This window comes from Verruconis gallopava (assembly GCF_000836295.1).
Source record: "Verruconis gallopava strain CBS 43764 unplaced genomic scaffold supercont1.5, whole genome shotgun sequence".
Classification (NCBI taxonomy): Eukaryota; Fungi; Ascomycota; class Dothideomycetes; order Venturiales; family Sympoventuriaceae; genus Verruconis; species Verruconis gallopava.
The window spans coordinates 1,014,303-1,030,352 of NW_015622141.1; the positions used below are offsets into that span (position 1 = coordinate 1,014,303).

The 16,050-nt window shown below is 49.2% G+C and overlaps 6 protein-coding genes across 6 annotated transcripts; 2 read left to right on the forward strand and 4 right to left on the reverse strand.

The window, feature by feature from the left end:
• The first annotated feature begins 219 nt into the window (after nt 1-219).
• Nucleotides 220-3,649, forward strand: PV09_02274 (uncharacterized protein). The gene is made up of 4 exons (XM_016355287.1): nt 220-1,710; nt 1,776-2,794; nt 2,841-2,985; nt 3,041-3,649. Exons 1-4 carry the CDS (start codon nt 1,115-1,117, stop codon nt 3,090-3,092), a joined length of 1,812 nt encoding a protein of 603 aa, XP_016217303.1. The 5' UTR covers nt 220-1,114; the 3' UTR covers nt 3,093-3,649.
• On the reverse strand, nt 3,543-5,697 carry PV09_02275 (uncharacterized protein). The gene has a single exon (XM_016355288.1). It carries the CDS (start codon nt 5,647-5,649, stop codon nt 3,775-3,777), a length of 1,875 nt encoding a protein of 624 aa, XP_016217304.1. The 5' UTR covers nt 5,650-5,697; the 3' UTR covers nt 3,543-3,774.
• A 777-nt stretch (nt 5,698-6,474) lies between these two features.
• PV09_02276 (uncharacterized protein) lies at nt 6,475-7,949 on the reverse strand. The gene has a single exon (XM_016355289.1). The coding sequence runs from the start codon at nt 7,633-7,635 to the stop codon at nt 6,529-6,531; it is 1,107 nt and encodes a 368-aa protein (XP_016217305.1). The 5' UTR covers nt 7,636-7,949; the 3' UTR covers nt 6,475-6,528.
• A 349-nt stretch (nt 7,950-8,298) lies between these two features.
• PV09_02277 (uncharacterized protein) lies at nt 8,299-10,093 on the reverse strand (the record flags this gene model as incomplete). The annotated part of the gene is made up of 1 exon (XM_016355290.1): nt 8,299-10,093. One exon carries the CDS (start codon nt 10,091-10,093, stop codon nt 8,486-8,488), a length of 1,608 nt encoding a protein of 535 aa, XP_016217306.1. The 3' UTR covers nt 8,299-8,485.
• A 624-nt stretch (nt 10,094-10,717) lies between these two features.
• PV09_02278 (uncharacterized protein) lies at nt 10,718-12,729 on the forward strand. The gene is made up of 6 exons (XM_016355291.1): nt 10,718-11,226; nt 11,279-11,383; nt 11,436-11,675; nt 11,722-11,868; nt 11,923-12,034; nt 12,087-12,729. The coding sequence occupies exons 1-6, from the start codon at nt 10,854-10,856 to the stop codon at nt 12,658-12,660; spliced, it is 1,551 nt and encodes a 516-aa protein (XP_016217307.1). The 5' UTR covers nt 10,718-10,853; the 3' UTR covers nt 12,661-12,729.
• On the reverse strand, nt 12,724-14,426 carry PV09_02279 (uncharacterized protein; the record flags this gene model as incomplete). The annotated part of the gene is made up of 1 exon (XM_016355292.1): nt 12,724-14,426. Exon 1 carries the CDS (start codon nt 14,215-14,217, stop codon nt 12,724-12,726), a length of 1,494 nt encoding a protein of 497 aa, XP_016217308.1. The 5' UTR covers nt 14,218-14,426.
• Between the last annotated feature and the right edge of the window lie 1,624 nt (nt 14,427-16,050).

Below are 16,050 nucleotides of genomic sequence, written 5' to 3' on the forward strand. Positions count from 1 at the left end.
GGGGCAAGCGCTGGGAGCAGGATAGAACTAAGGCGAAGCTGACTTTTGGATGCGCTGGCTGGAGTCCGGTAGACTTGGTTGTCCAAACAGAGACAAGGCAGATAGACAGGCTAGCCAGAAGAAGAACCTAGGAACGTACGGACAGCCCGTTCAGGTGGCGTGTGTCATTTTCTTATCTGTCGCGGCGGGGCAGCAGCTTGGATTCCCGTACGGCGGCGAAGAGAGCATGCATGTGGTGTTTGAGTGAGTCTGTGTGCCCTCGTCATGCGTACGCTGCATGCAACCCCCGGTCATGACATGACGACCTTCGAAGCCACCCAAATGCCGTAACTCGTTGATCAACTATACGCAAGGCCTAACGGATCTCCAAAGAAAGGTCCAAAGACGAAAATAGGACTTGGTTCCCGCCACGGATGTTTCAAACGTAAACTTTGGTGTGGTTACCGTTGGACGAATCGCGGAACTCGCAAGCGTGGCTGCTCCGACACAGCTCTCTCCAACGTCCAACCCTCACAGCACATTCAGCACCAACCTTCAGAGCAAGAAACCACGCGAGAAACAACCTACGAACGATATCTCGTAAAGCAGTATCCCTGAGAAGCCCTGGACATCCTTGTTGAGAACAAACCAAGTTCCACACGCCATAGTAACCACTGCAAGGAGGGCACTTGCCTTTTGGCAGGACCAGCCTTTACATTCCCCCGATCCGCTCAAGACTAGAGAAGAGGTTACACGTCGTGGAGGCTGCTTTGCTGCTTCAGGAGGTCGGACCAGTAACAACGAGATCATCGTGTTGCTGGTACGTATCTTGAAGCGAGTGAAGTGTTGAATCCACCACTACCAAACACCCGCCGACCTGGCAGACGACGACCAAACCACCTCCCCACTCACCGCCGACCACCCATCCGCCCCGCAAACCATCCTCCCTCCTTTAGCCCCTAGAAACTCAGCCCATATCGAAAGCACGCACAATATTGTTGCCGGAACGAAGCGTCCGAGATCTTCCTCTGACGACTCCGGCCCGGAAGATCTGGAAGCGGCCGGTCTTTCTGCTTCTACATCAAGAGGCGGGCCCTCATCTACACACATATCCAAGCGCATTCGAAGCGATAATATGCGTTTGGGAAGCACAAACACATCGCAGTCGCCGGCATACTCAAACGGATCCTCGAATGGCCTCTCCCCTACGTCGAAGAAGTACACGAATGGTCACTCGAACGGAGAGAGTAACGGGGTTGGAGTCTCCCAGCCGCTGCCGTCCAAGTGGTTTGGTCACAGTAGAGAAGAGGTAGCTCGAATACTGATACAAAGCTTAAACGATCTTGGCTATCCCGAATCCGCGAGAACCTTGAGCAAGGAGAGCGGCTACGAGCTTGAGGGACCGGAAGTGGCCGCTTTCAGACATGCTGTGTTGCATGGAGAATGGGCAGAGGCGGAAGCGTTGTTATTCGGGAGTTCAGCCCAAGATACCGGCGGTGGAGTCTCGTTACAGGGAACTGGAAAGGGCGTAGATTTCGGTCAGCGCGGACCTTCGGGTGGGCTCACATTATCCGAGGGCGCAAACATAGATGAGATGCGCTTTTGGTTAAAGCAACAGAAATATCTCGAGCTACTTGAGAATAGAGATCAAGGCCGTGCTCTGATGGTTCTACGGCAAGAGCTTACTCCATTAGGTTTCCAGGACACCAATCAGCTCCATCATCTATCAAGGTATGAGTGAACTCAGTAGTCAGTGTGACTTCTTCTTCAGTGAAAATGCGCTAACAAACTCGTAGCCTCCTCATGTGCAAGCCGGAGGAACTCAAGCAACAAGCTGGCTGGGATGGTGCTGAGGGTGCTTCGAGAAGTATACTCCTCACTGAACTGTCAAAGTCCATATCGCCGAGCACCATGATTCCAGAGCACAGACTAGCCGTTTTGCTACACGAGACAAAGCAAGGCTGGATCCAGAATTGCCTTTACCACAACACCGTCGAATCGCCTTCATTGTACCTTGACCACCTCTGTGATCGTTCAAACTTTCCTTCTACCTGCGTACGAACTCTTGCAGACCACGAAGATGAAGTCTGGTGTCTTGCCTTCTCGAATAATGGCAAATACTTAGCAACGGCCAGCAAGGACAAATACGTCTACATCTACGACGTGGATAACGACTTCAAAAAGGTCCATATTCTAGCAGAACATCACGCGGAAGTATGCTATATCTCCTGGAGCCCAGACGATTCGAAGCTCGTGACCTGCTCAAGAGAGAAAGACTGTACAGCGCGAATATGGAACACCGCCACAGGAGGTTGCATTGCTGAAATGCGTCATTTCGAACATCCTGTTAGCGCGGCTACATGGGCACCTGATAGCAACACCTTTGTCATTGGCTCGCAGGACCACAAGAACTCGTTGTCTATTTATAGAATCTTGCCGCCAGAGGCTTCAGACGAGGAATACGAGCTAGTTTACACATGGAGCAATGACGCAAATATGCGGATCTTCGACGTCGCACTCTCGCCAGACGGTCAGAAACTTGTTGCGCTTCTGGTATACCAGATATTGGTCTACGACTTTTTCACAAGGGAGCTGATCAATCGATACGAGTTTGGAAAAGCTATGATGACTTCTGTTAAGATCAGCGCGGATTCTAAGCACATGCTTGTCGGCATGAATGATAATAAAATTCGACTTATGGCCATAGATACTGGCGAGGTCCTTCAGACGTTCGAAGGTCACAAGCAAGCGAATTTTATGATCAAAAGCGTCTTCGGTGGTGCAAACGAGTCATTCGTTGTAAGTGGCAGTGAAGGTGAGTTTTACTATTTGAGTTATCGGCAGAACTAATCATATCCTAGACTCCAAAATTTACATTTGGCGAACTACGGGGCATTTTGTTGAGGCTTTAGATGCCCACTCGCCGGGTTGCGTCAATGCTGTGGCGTGGCATCCGAGGAATCACACGCTGTTTGCATCGGCAGGAGACGATAGGAAAGTCAAGATGTATACTTCAATCTCACAAATTTGCAATGACATTAATCGCTAATGTATCGGACAGATGGTCAAATAAAGGCCTTGAAGGTGTTTCGCATAATGGCTATACCGGATAATGACAGTATACGTGCTGTGATCTTTGGCGTTATGATTCACAAGGCTGGAGATTCGCATTCATGGACAAGGCTTCCTAGACGAGATCCCCATCAGTCGAGCCCAGCTTTTTGGATATCAACCGCATTTGCAGCTAACTTGTCAGCACTACTTTCCCCTGTATTCAAGAGCCTTTGGCAGTTCCAGCACGGCCATACTTCTCGCGACTTCTATGCTTTGCATTTGGAGATGGTGTTCGCTTATTGCACGTAGAGGTTGTCAATTGCGGACTGACTGACGGCTTTGTGCGTCGGAACTTTTTGGATTTATACAGCGTAAGCACACGATGTGAGCATATCTTAGAGAGGGCTTTTCATGGGAGGTCGATGCGCTGCGTTTCGAGGGGCATATCATGAGCGGTGTAGAGTGTATTGTAGGGCATAATACACGCCACTTTGATCCACCCATAGGTCGTCCAATCATCCTTAGTCTAAGTGTGGCAGCATTTACAAACCTGACTTGGGCATTGGAATGACTATGTCTTGGCTATACTTTGCGTCACCGAATATGTTCTTTCCCTTCTTCACTTCGCCTCTCAGTTTGGCCAGTTCGCAGAATCAGGTGAGCCGCTATCCCTCTTGCACTCTATGGAGTCAAGATGCCTCGAATATGTACAACTCTGCTCAGTCTCTTTCACTAACATGGCTACCAGCCGAACTTCTCTACAGTCAATTCCACGTTAAACCCCTCGTCAACCAGTCGCGAACACGCATTTCGCACATCTCTGTTAAGTGCGTCAGGCCCACTGACTACAACTCCAGCCCGACCTCCCTTCCAGTCGTCATGCACCATGTCTTCCACAATCAAACCAACGTTAGGCCGACCGTATGTAGCCGTTGGTGGCGGAATTCTAACATGCAGGCCCAGGTCAGTCAATTCGTCCAGATAGTCTCGCGGTATCCAAGATAAGTGAGAAGCTGAATGGATGATCCATATCAGCGACACTTTTCTCTGCTTTCCTTTTCGACGAGGTCCAGGTCTTGGACCATCTGAAGAGAAATCGGAAGCTAGTGGCTGCAAGAGAGACCAAGCAAGGGGAAACACAACAGCGATCCCGCTTCCTCCGGCGACGACAATTGCGTGATCAGAGTCCTCCAGCATGTGTAGGGGCTCTGGAGTGCCATATGGCCCATCAATGCGTACGTTGACCTTCCTGTGTTGGCGGGCATAGTTTAGCAGGTCTCTGGAGAATCCGCCGTGCGACCTGATCAGGATCGAGAACCACGCATGAGGCATCGAGGCCGTCATATCAGGCGCCGCCGAGGCGACAGTGAACGGATGCGCTTGCAGGATTGCTGAACTTGACAGAGCTGGAATGGTGATGAAGACGTGTTCAGCAGGTCGCCAGCCATTTCTGACACAGTGGCGACCCAAGACAAGTGGTCTTGTGTTTGTGATCGCCCAGTGCGCGGAAAGCATGACTGTTTCTCCATCTTCAAGCACCTCCAGTCCAGCTTCTACGGATGTACTCTTCAGGATGAGACGATACACCAATCGGTCGACTACAAATAATACAACCGAGGTTAGGACGTAGACTCTGCTGCTGAAGTAGTGGAACCAGAGAAAGCCCAGGCCTCCAACTTGCAACATAACATGCAATACCAAAAACAACTCATACCTGCGCTTTCGAAAGCTGCTGAGTGACGTGAGATATAGTGCTTCATAGCAAATGAGAGCACAGATTCCGCAAAGTATGAGCCTGTTATTGACAAATCGCCAGAAACAAATCCGTAGGATTGGTTTGACCATACTGAAATAAATATAGAAGGACGACGCCATGTGAAGGAAAGCAAATAGACACATCATTTCACCCAGGCGGCGGTGGAAAATGTTCAGGGCCTCATACGAGTACCCTGTAATGCGTTTCAAAGGCTGGTTTTTCGCCGCTAGCAGATAAAGAAGTGGAAGATTTGCAGCAAAGAGGCTTGCACAGCGATCGCTGAATACAAGCCACATTCTGGATTCAAAAGGTATGTGAACGCTTGCGAGTATGAAGTTGAAAAAAACGAAGCCAAGTACGAATAGTGTGGTTCCGTTGTCAGGCAGGACCTTGCCGATGTAGGGCAACGGCTGAGGCTGATACATGAGGAACCCTCGAAGTCTGCGACGAAGGATATGTCCCCACGCTCTATAACGTCCATTTTGGGTTCTTTGAAGAAGCGGTTTGTGCTCGTCGTCGTCATGTTCGCTCTTCAAAACTTCTGGTGGTGTTGCAGTGCCGGTAAGCGTGCTACTAGAATCAGATGATGTACCGTCGAACGAGGTGTCCCTAGTATTAGCACTCTTGTAACATTTTCGTCGTCTTCTCAATACCCTCACAGTCCGCAGAAGCCATATGACAAAGAGAAACAGGCATAAAACAGCATTGTACATCCAGAGATGTTCGCGTGTCCATGCTATTCGAAGTTTAGGCTCCAAGAAAGGTGAGCGCAGATCCGTGTGATTCTTCTCCAAGTTCGAAAATACTTCGGTGTCTTTCTCCCACAGTGCCCCAGTAAAAGAGAACCCGAAAAGCCGCATGGAAAATCGTAATGGAGAGAAGAACTTTGTACGGCACGTAGATTGTTGGATAGATAGGGTCTAATCTTATCTGATGCGCGCAGAAAGCGCTCAGTTCCACGCATGTTGAGGACACTCCGATTCCGGCTCCGGCCGAAAAGCTCCACAGAGCGTGAGTGCTCGTCAACGTCGTCTTCACACGTGCATTAGGTGGCCTTTTGAGATATCTGGCTTAAGTTGTTCACAGAACGCAAAAACTGTAGACTCTATGGGGAACTTTTTCTTCCTCTCAGGAGCTTTACGTGGAGGCAGAACTCTCCCGCAGCTCCTAATCACGATCTTGTATGTTATCTAGACTCAACTACAATGAAAGGATATTGTTAGAAACCTACACAGGAGAGATCAAAATGTCGCACTAAGCAGGTATAACGGTGATCGAATGAGATTATCGATACTGATTGCTGGCATACTTGTGAGTGAAGCATTTGTTCAAAGGCCGCAGCTTGCCATATCTACATCAAATCTTTACCCTATTCCGGTGATGAGTGACCAAAAAAAATAAGAATAAAAATAAAAAATTAAAAATTGAAAAAAAAAAAAAATCAAAAATCTATATGAAAACCACTGACATGTTTCGAGCGTGGTACCGAGAAACCAACTTTTGCGTTACTTAAACAGCGCGAACAGGTGCTGGCGTGAATAGCATGATCGAAGCTTGGATCTCGTATTGGTTTCACGATTCGACGAGGACGATTACGCCTAATGCATCTAGGGTCGATCACCAAAGAAATGTTGTTGGGTCCGATTAACAAACTGAGAACGATGGAAAGAAGATGTTGACTCTGCTAGGAACTCAACTGTGAAAATGAGACAACTCCAACGACAATGCTGTTTTTATTTTCATACATTCTCTCCTTGCCCAAAATCGTCCTTGGCTTTGTCTTTTCTCGCATTTCCTTCCCCAGCAGTAGCCACATCGCTTATCTGTTCCTCGACCCGGCGTCTTAAAACATTGACCATCCATTGAAAAGCTTCTTCACTTTCGGGGCTGATTCCATAAGTCTTCACGAGTGGCCAACAGTGCATCATCTTCTCCCAGTGGAGCCACTCGCCCTCCACCTTATTCTTCGCCAGCTTGTTTCTCATCAGAATTCCATCTGGGCCAAGAAGGTCGTAACCAGCGGTTATTCCATCCACTTTGATGTTGGCACGTTGAAACAGACTGAGCTGTTCAGAATATATAGGCGATATTCGAGGATCTTTCCTGTCCCAGCTCCCTGCCCACCTCGAGGCAGTCTCGTTGATGAATCTGACCTTTAATATAGGGTCGTGCTTCTGGATCTCTTTAATTGCTGGATTTTCACGACTTAGATCAACTGAGGGGCATATGGCCATGATAGAATGTGGTTTTGGAGCATAAATGTTCTGCCTCAAGGCTTCCAGTGGAATACACAGCACGATCTCGCCACCGGAGCTATCACCACCTAACGTAACTATCTCTCCTTTCTCAGCAGACTCTTTCATTATGGCGTTGTACAGGCGTAGAAGGTGTGGAAATGCTGTTGGCGCTGGAGAATTCGGAGCAAGGGGATAGGATATCAAAGTGATGGTAGCTTGCGGTAACTCATTCAGGAGGGCAGTTAAAAACCTCCAGTGCGACGTTCCTGGCGGCGACTGCCAACCTCCACCTGCCCAGTAATATATTCTGTGTACTGTCTTCCCTTTTTCTTTCTTCTTCACCTTTGATCTCTCGTACTTCAGGGTCAAGTCGTACATCCATACGTCCTCAACCCTTCGCTGATTAACGTTACACATTTTCCTGGTCGATGACGGTGGTTTGAGCTGTGCCGAGCCCACGGGATAAGTTTTGCCCGGACGTCCTACATGATTACCTGCCAAGCGAAGTATCATGTGAAGAAACCATGTCTGCAACGATCTGTCGTCTCGTTCTGTAAGGCGTATGGAGGTATTTTGGATGATCTCCTCAGCGTTCAACCCCTCGGTCATGCGTCGAGAATGCGGAATGATTTTGGGAAGATCAAGTGTATGGTCGGGAAAATATTTCAAATATCAACAGCGTCATTCAGCGGGCTGAAATGTTTGAAGGAGAGTTGAGAAAAGGACAGGGAGCTTTAAGCAAATGCTGTAAAACAGCTTCCTGAGCTCGTTCCAATCCAGGGCAGGATCTAGTATCAACTCTATCCAAGATCTGACTAGCACTCGGGAACACGAGTCTAACTTGGGCTGGCAATTGGATCGATGCACACGCGCTTGGATATGCCCTGTGTATCATGAGGCGTTTTTCCGACTTGCTCTTGACCGACGCTTGGTCCGGCGATGTGATGTCATTGGCGTCGGAAGTTTACAACTAACGTTGACTTAACTCGTCTTTGTTTCGAAAGCACACGTTAGTTAGGTTGACATCCCTGTTCATTTTTGTCCACGTAAGCGAGCTGCAGCTCGAGATAAATGCATTTTCTGAGGCCGCACAGGTAAATCAAAGGTACTACAAGGAGGCAACTTCAAGTGTACCGCAGGCATTTCGCACGATTTTTGATAGCTACCTGTTTTGCTTCGGGCGTTAATCACGCATCTGCTACAAGTGCACTGACGGAGTGAGAGGAGCATAGGACCTTCAGCAAGATTATAATGTTGCGCAAAGTCGTCGTCGTCATGAAATCCCTTTTCGGGCTTTGAGTTGCATTAAAGAGCTAGAATAGACAGCAGCTCATATGCCTAATGGTATCAACAGAAATATCATCGCCGCGAGCTCAATCGACGCTTTTTCCTGGGCTGAGCTTGAAACAAAGGAGCTATGAAGACAAGTATTGACGACCATACAATTCTTGTAGCCGAGTTATCTCGGAGGCTGCATTGGTTGCGGGGGTGCGCGTGCCGCACGATTGACCACCTTCACGTTGTTCAGAAACACGTGAATCAGATTTTCGTACTCATTTGGCTGGTTGTTGAGGTTCTTGTAACCCTCTTCGATCAGTCTGTCCACGTCCATTTCGATCTCCAGCTCATGTGTCTTTTCAACCTTCTCGCCCTGCTTCGCAAATGGTGTGACTTGCGTTAGATCGACTAGGAAGCCTTGGTGCTGGTAGCTGAGGCGGTCCTTGTTGCGCGACGTGCGAACGCCGTGGTCCAGATGTTCGGGAAAATTCTCCCAGCCTGGGTGAGTCCACTGTGTTTCGAGAGATATGCTCACGCGAAAGTCAAATTCATCATTCGGACAACGAACTTCAAGGTCATGCAGACGTGTCTTCATGATGACGGCGGTAATTTCGTTCGTTGCATTGTCCCTAGTCACGCGCAACCGAGGTGGTCCTCGCTTTCCACTTCGGTTGTGATGTTCAAGCACAACGGGGTCAACTAGATGAAGAGCCATTTGAGGTATGTCGTAGAAGTAGTCTGTCTCGCGTAGATGCTTGTAAACGATCGGTCGTCGGCCAGGTCGCTGCGATTGCTGTACTGCACTATTTAGATACTTGTTCAACCTCGAGTGCTGGTCTATTTTCATGGAGCTTTCGAATTTTGGGCGTGGGCCCTGCGGATCCAATACAGCATCGGTTATGATAGGCAAGCGCAAACGCAGCCGCTCATCTTGCCAGTCCTTTATTGAGCCCAATTTCGCTTCGATTTCAAACTTTGTTGGCGAGCTGAACTGCATATCCTGCAGAATGACATTCTGGAACAAGAAATCGCATATTGCCCGCTCCATATCATTGTAAGGCTCATTGTTGTCGATGCTGGGTTCGAAGCGCGGTTCAGGAGGAAGAGACTGATGCAGGTTGGTGGCTGCGGCAGAAGGCGGAGGATGACTAGACTGGTGATTTGCATGAGTCTGAGGCTGCATTTGGGGCGTAATGCTGTTGTTGACGGTCGCGTTTGGTCCCGTCTTTGGGACTTGCACGAAACGATATCCATCACGTTCCCGACGCGCCCATGGCGGGGGGGACTTCGGATCGTACTTTCGCTTCTTCACCGCTGGCTGCGGAGTGTGCTGATGATCGCTTAAGTGGGAAAGACTTCGCTTTCGTGATATGACAGGGGAAGGGGTCTGGTAAGGCACTGGTGCTGGCGGAGGCATCGTCTTCGGGCTCACGCTCGCCGTGCTTTCGCGTCGATATTGCGTGCCTTGCACAGGTAGCGACGCGGTTCTAGGTAGAGGAGTCTTTTGCGCTGGAGGCGAATGACTGCTCTGCGTAGTCAAAGGCTGCACGAGCGACACCGTTCTTTGCGGTGTCTTCAAATATGTTTGCGCCTGAGCTTGAGCTTGAGCCTGTGCAGCGGCGGCGGCGGCGGCAGCAGCAGCAGCAGCGCCATCGGCGACAGGATTTAACATGGAGCGCAAATCCATGATGCGAATATGGGAGCTGGTGGTGTGAATGCGACGTATCGGTGTGCCGCTCAATAAAGCTGCTTCTCTGTCTGAAAGTTGCGTGCCAGATCTGCTTGGCATTGCGCGCAAGGGGTGGAGCTCGCTAGGAAAGGCAAACTGTCCTCCATAGCACTGCGGCTGAGCAACACGCAAACCGCTAAGGAGGCACACATAACGCAATTCCTGCCAGACAACAGCTTTCCTTGGTTCTTCAGCAGCACCCAAAGCACTGATATGTGAGCCGAACGTAATATAGCTACCGTATTTCTGCTTCACGATGTGCTGATGGCGTTTTCCTCTCCGTGCATTCCTCGCTACAGAGCCAGCAACGGAGGATGCGAGCCGACTCCGTAAATTTGTTCACATTGAGGAGCTTTAAAGTTGCTCAGTATCACTCAGCTACTTACTGCCTTGTGCTTTAAAGTTGCATTGCAAGTCAGTACTGCAAGCGTGGTTGATACATGGTACGCAACACGCCTGCTAAACCGACTACTGAAATGATTCTGTGTCGGTTGACTTGGTCGCCATCACTGCCCCAACCTAGAGGGCAGTTGGGCACCCCCCAGGGCATAGTTAGTGACCTCATCCCTCTGCGCTTGGGGACTTTGATGAACGCTTTTTCGCTGCTTCGTCGGGCCTCGGCATAATCGCTAGGCTATCTCCGCACATGTTGTCCATGACCGCGTCAGAAGTCGGTGACGAAGAACCGGGGCCTGGTCGCAACGAACTCCTGTTGTTTGTTGTTCTTCATATTGAACGTCCTTTGCGGTGATCTGGTTACGCGAACTTATTTTCGCCGTGGTTGCTTAATGTGATTGAGCGAATTATTTCGTCTTCGGCAATGGCTTCAAATGTTCCGGTCATCATCGGAGTAGGCGACTTCAAAAATCGCTCTCAAAAGGTCGAAGACGCCTTTGAACCCGCTGAATTGATGTTAAGAGCCATTGAAATTGCCCTCAAGGACTCCAAAGCATCAGACTTGTCGAGACTGCAATCGCAGATTGACAGCATCGACGTAGTTCTTCCGTGGACCTGGCCTTATCCGGACCTTGCTGGCTTGCTTGCAGGGAGGCTTGGGGTACAGGCACAGCACAAGTTCGTCAGTCCACACGGTGGTAACCAACCTGCGAAGCTTCTCGACGAGGCTGCGAGACGGGTCGCAAAGGGTCATGTCAAGATAGCTGTGATAACGGGCGGGGAGGCTTTAGCTTCATGTATGGTCGAAACTACATCTCATAAGCTACAATTATCTGATCGATTGCGCAGTGAGCGCATGTGCTGCCGCGAACAAGCTACCCCCTCCAGGATGGACGAAGCCATCACGCAATGTAGACAGCGTCTTTTCGCCTACTACGCGTGATCTTGGAACTGGTAGGCCTCCACCCGCACGGTAACCTGCTCACACGCACTAACGCCATCCCAGACCTCGGTGCCAGACATGGCATAGGAGCCCCAATCCAAGTCTATCCGCTTTATGAAAACGGATTTCGTGCCCATCGTGGTCAGAGTCTAGTGGAAAACAACAAAGAATCAGCGGAGATGTACGCCGAGTGGGCTAAAGTCGCTGAAAAACAGCCGTTTGCCTGGAACTACGGTAAACCAGCCGCGACGGCGGAGTTCATCGGGACACCGTCGAAGAAGAATCGAATGATTTGCACTCCCTGTATGTTGAACCATGACTTGTTGCTCATGAAGCTGACCTAGTGCAGACACTCTACTGATGAACGCATTCAACACTGTCAATCTGGCTGGTGCTGTGGTTCTAACCTCAACGAAGCATGCGAAGGAGCTAGGTGTTCCGGAGGATAGATGGATATATCCTCTTGGAGGGGCTGGAACATCCGATGCTGATCATTGTAAGCAAAGATACATTGTCTGAAAGACATTAGAAACTAACGAAGCATCTCTAGTCTGGGAGAGGCCCAATTTTTATCATGCTCCTGCCATTTCGAGGTCGATTGATGCAGCGCTTCAGATGTCAAACCTGAGCAAGGATGACATTGACCTTTACGACTTCTACTCGTGAGAGAGACTTATTGCCGTACTTCAGAATCGTGGTCTAATGCAAAGGTAGCTGTTTTCCAATCGTTCCCAAGCTCGCATGTGAACACCTTGGTCTCCCTATTGTTGGATCAAAGAAACCGATCACGTTGCTCGGAGGTCTGACTTCATTTGGCGGCGCTGGAAACAATTACTCCATGCATGCAATCACAGAAATGACCCGTCAATTACGTGCCGGCCGTGGAAAGAATGGTCTGATATTGGCTAACGGAGGAGTCCTCACATATCAGTACGTCGTCTGCTTATCGAGCACTCCTCGTGCAACACCCTACCCGGATAGGAATCCACTGCCAGACCACCTCGCAAACGTGCCAGCGCCGAAGATTTCAGAGAGTCCTAAGGGCGAGGCTGTGATAGAGACGTACACTGTGGATTGGGATCGGGATGGCAAGCCTGGAAAAGCGCACATCATCGGTCGAATGAAGTTTTCCGGGGAACGCTTCGTCGCAAACCACGCTGATGAGGCCACGCTGATGGCACTCGCTACGGGAAAGAAAGAGCCCATTGGTTTGAGTGGAGTGGTTAGGGAAGACTCGCGATTGAAAGGTCACAACTTGTTCTCTTTAACGGACAGTGCGAGGTTATAATATAAGCTTAGAAGCGCCAAAGTTAAAAAATGACCAGTCCACCGACAGGATTTGGGCTCCATCTTACCATTGGCCTGTGTCATCGATCAAAGGCATGTTGTGACTGCTGGTTTTCCAGCTTCGCACAGTATCCCTTCGCATCCCAACTTCCGCTTTCGTACTCGATCCGGCAGTTGTCATCTTGTCCCAGTCTTGTCCCTGACCCCATACCGCTGCCCTTGCCGTTGCATTGCTTTCTTTTACACCTCGTCTTCCATAACCTGTGCCAAGACTCGCATTTGAGGACCCTGATCTATTCTTCCAACCATTTGCCAGATCATTACTTCGACTGTAACGTGGTATATGAGAAGTAGATCGTGTCCTCTTCGAAATTTCACGAAATATGGTTTGCTCATCCGGGGGTGGAACAAAATTGATCCATTGATCAACTTTTTCTGCAGAATCTGATTGAAGACTTGGATTTAAGGGATCTTGTTTTATGCTTGAGCGATTACCATAGCTGTGATTTGGTATTGACATCTTCTCCCAGTGATTGACACCTTTTTTCTTACGAGAATAGCTTTGTAAAGTCTGCTGAGAATGCGTGTGCTGCTTTAGTTCGTTTTGTTCCCATCCGTTCCATCCTTCAGGCACATCTTCCACAGTCGGTGCCCTGTATAATTTCGGTCCTGCACAGAAAGGCTGAACCTGTTTTGCTGGGGCTTCTAAGTTCTTCTTCAAGAAATTTCCTGGGAACTGACCAGAACAACTTGAAGAGGCTTGATTCAAATGTGGGTACGTGTTAGAATCACTAAGTTCGCCCAGCGTCGCACTGAGTGTATGTTTCTCGAGAAGGTAGCCTTCAGGAATCGTCATCAAACCTGCCGTGTTGACTTTCGGGGACGTGGTAGTAAAGCTATGATGACTATGCCGTGCAACACTTGCCTTCGAACTACTGTCCTGCAGCCCTAACCAGTCTTGCTTTATATGCGGCATGACGCGCTCTTCTTCTGGTGATCCGCTCGAAAAGAACAGAGCTTGCTGAAAACGCTTATCATCGTTGGCATTATGAGAAATGTGAGAACTTGCTTTTCTTCGTGTGGATGAAATGGGAATTCCGCTTCTGCTACAAGCACCATCAACAGCATCAAATTTTCTGTGTCGACTTTTCCTATGTCTTAAGCTGCTTTTCTCACCTCCCGCTGCAGTCGAAACGCCTAACCAAGTGCCTGGTTTGGATGGACGGAAAGAACCATTGCGAGAAGGTGGTCTCGAATCAGGATCCATATCCCAACTATAAATCTTTGCGCTCAGTGAAGGGCTTTTCTCCCGAGCATGGGATGCTAACGCATTCCCTTCCCTATCTGGGCCGGCAACATCTGCTCGATCTGCGCCACTTTTTCCCTCCTCGTCCCGATGTAGCTGCTTCTCGTTCTTCTTGCCATTCGGAAGGTGAGGCGCTGTTACGTAGGAACTGCTCCTCAGGGGAATAGATTCACAGTTGATTGCCTGAGATCCGTGAGACCGATGCTCCTCCACTACCGTGTAAGCAATCTCCGTCAGTTTTGCCTCTGGCATTGATTCGACTCGATCTCTTGATCCCGACCTGAATTTTCGTTGTCGGAAAAGTGATATGTCCTGGTTATCGAGTGCGTAAAATGGACTGATCAAGCTCTCCGTTTGCTTATATGACTGACTCGACGCTTTTCTTCTCCTCGCTTTCCGTCTATCTTGTGTATTCGACGATTCTGGAGCGTCGCAAGATGGCAACCGCTCAAAACTCCAAGGGGCACTATTTCTCTTTAACAAGGTCTCTGCTGCTGGCGGGATGGTATGCTTCTTGATTCGACGGTTGCTGTCGAAACGAAGAAGAATATTTGCTATGGCTGCAAGGTCGCTAACGGTAAACAATGACTTCGGTGTCATTTTGATCGAACTCTTGTTACTCTGTAGCACGCGTGTCGAAGTCACGTCGTGGCTTGACTGATCGCAGCAAGTTGCTTTCTTATTCAATACGAAAGCCGGCGATATTATGTGCGATGGTCGCGAATTGGTTTGCCAGTCTCGAGAGAATGAGTTTTGTCCAACGTGACGGAGTGCGAGGCCGTCCAGGCTGTCTTCATCCAGATAGCCAGAGGATAGAACACTCATATTGGATTTTTTTTAACAGCGCTTTCATATGTCTTATTGATCGACTAGGTTAACGGTCATACAAAAGCATCTGAGTTGAATATTCAAATCCGTGTGAGGAAACACCCACATTACATCGTGGTAGCTACTTCCAGTATCGATTTGCACCAAGTAAATTGCATCGTAGTGACAGGACATATGCTGAAAAGGTGAAAGCTTACTTACACTGCCAAACGCGAAGCGAGTTCCCATGCTGTTCTAGAACGATTTGATGGGCCTTTTGGAGCGGCACGTGGTGTGAATATCAATACCTGCAACCCGCACGCTTCGCTTACGTTCGCAAATGCCGGGGCCAATCCATCTAGCCAAGCTCAGTGAATGTACTCATAACAATCATAAATGCTCCATCATGCACTTCTAGCCGATCCAGAAGGCTTCAATCCAACAACTTTGCAGTTCTACTTGCTCCTTAGCTACCCGTCGAAGTCTTTGAGCTCCGCCTATTTTCACGATAGTTGACAATTGCCTCGCAATAAAAGCGCCAACCCTTCTTTGAAGCCGTTGCTCTCCGTCGAGGGCGTTCTAAAACAAACGAGTCTCCGAAATCAGGCATCCTTGGTCGTGCGCTGCTCGATGTAAAAGTTAGCAAGCTCTAAATAGACAATGTTGACGATTGTTTGAGCCGGCATACGTGGGAGCACCGTCACGCGGACTTGTATACAGAGATTGATCCTGCTTCATGCTCTCCGAATGCGCCTCTGCAGCACCTGTGAGCTGAAGGGCGTACTGTTGCTGCCAGATCGGCAGAGAAGGGAGTGGCTTGTCCGACGACAGACGAGCATGTGATCTTGATGATTGTGGTCGCGGCAAGTTTGAAATTGGTAACTGAACTAGCCTTAGAACTTCTTGGCAGATATATGATGTTTGATGGACTTGTACCTTCTGCAATTTACGTCTCCCTAAATTGTTGGAATCGACCGATGGACTCCTCGACTGTGAACTCGACTTTGTCCATGTGGAATCGTATGATGTCCTTCTCGAGTGCATCCTTGGTATCACTTTTTTAGACCATGGATCACGTCGTCTGTGCTCATGGAGCGCGCATGATGGGTAAGACGTGTTGTGAGCGCTTGTGGGGCTATCTTTGCTCCCGAACATTTGACTTAAGGATGGTTTTGACAACAGCATGGCAGTCGAGGGACAGATCTAGAGTCAGGAACGACGTCAGGGGGCTCATATGGCGCCCAATGGCATCTTCATCGACTCCGAATGTCAATGAGG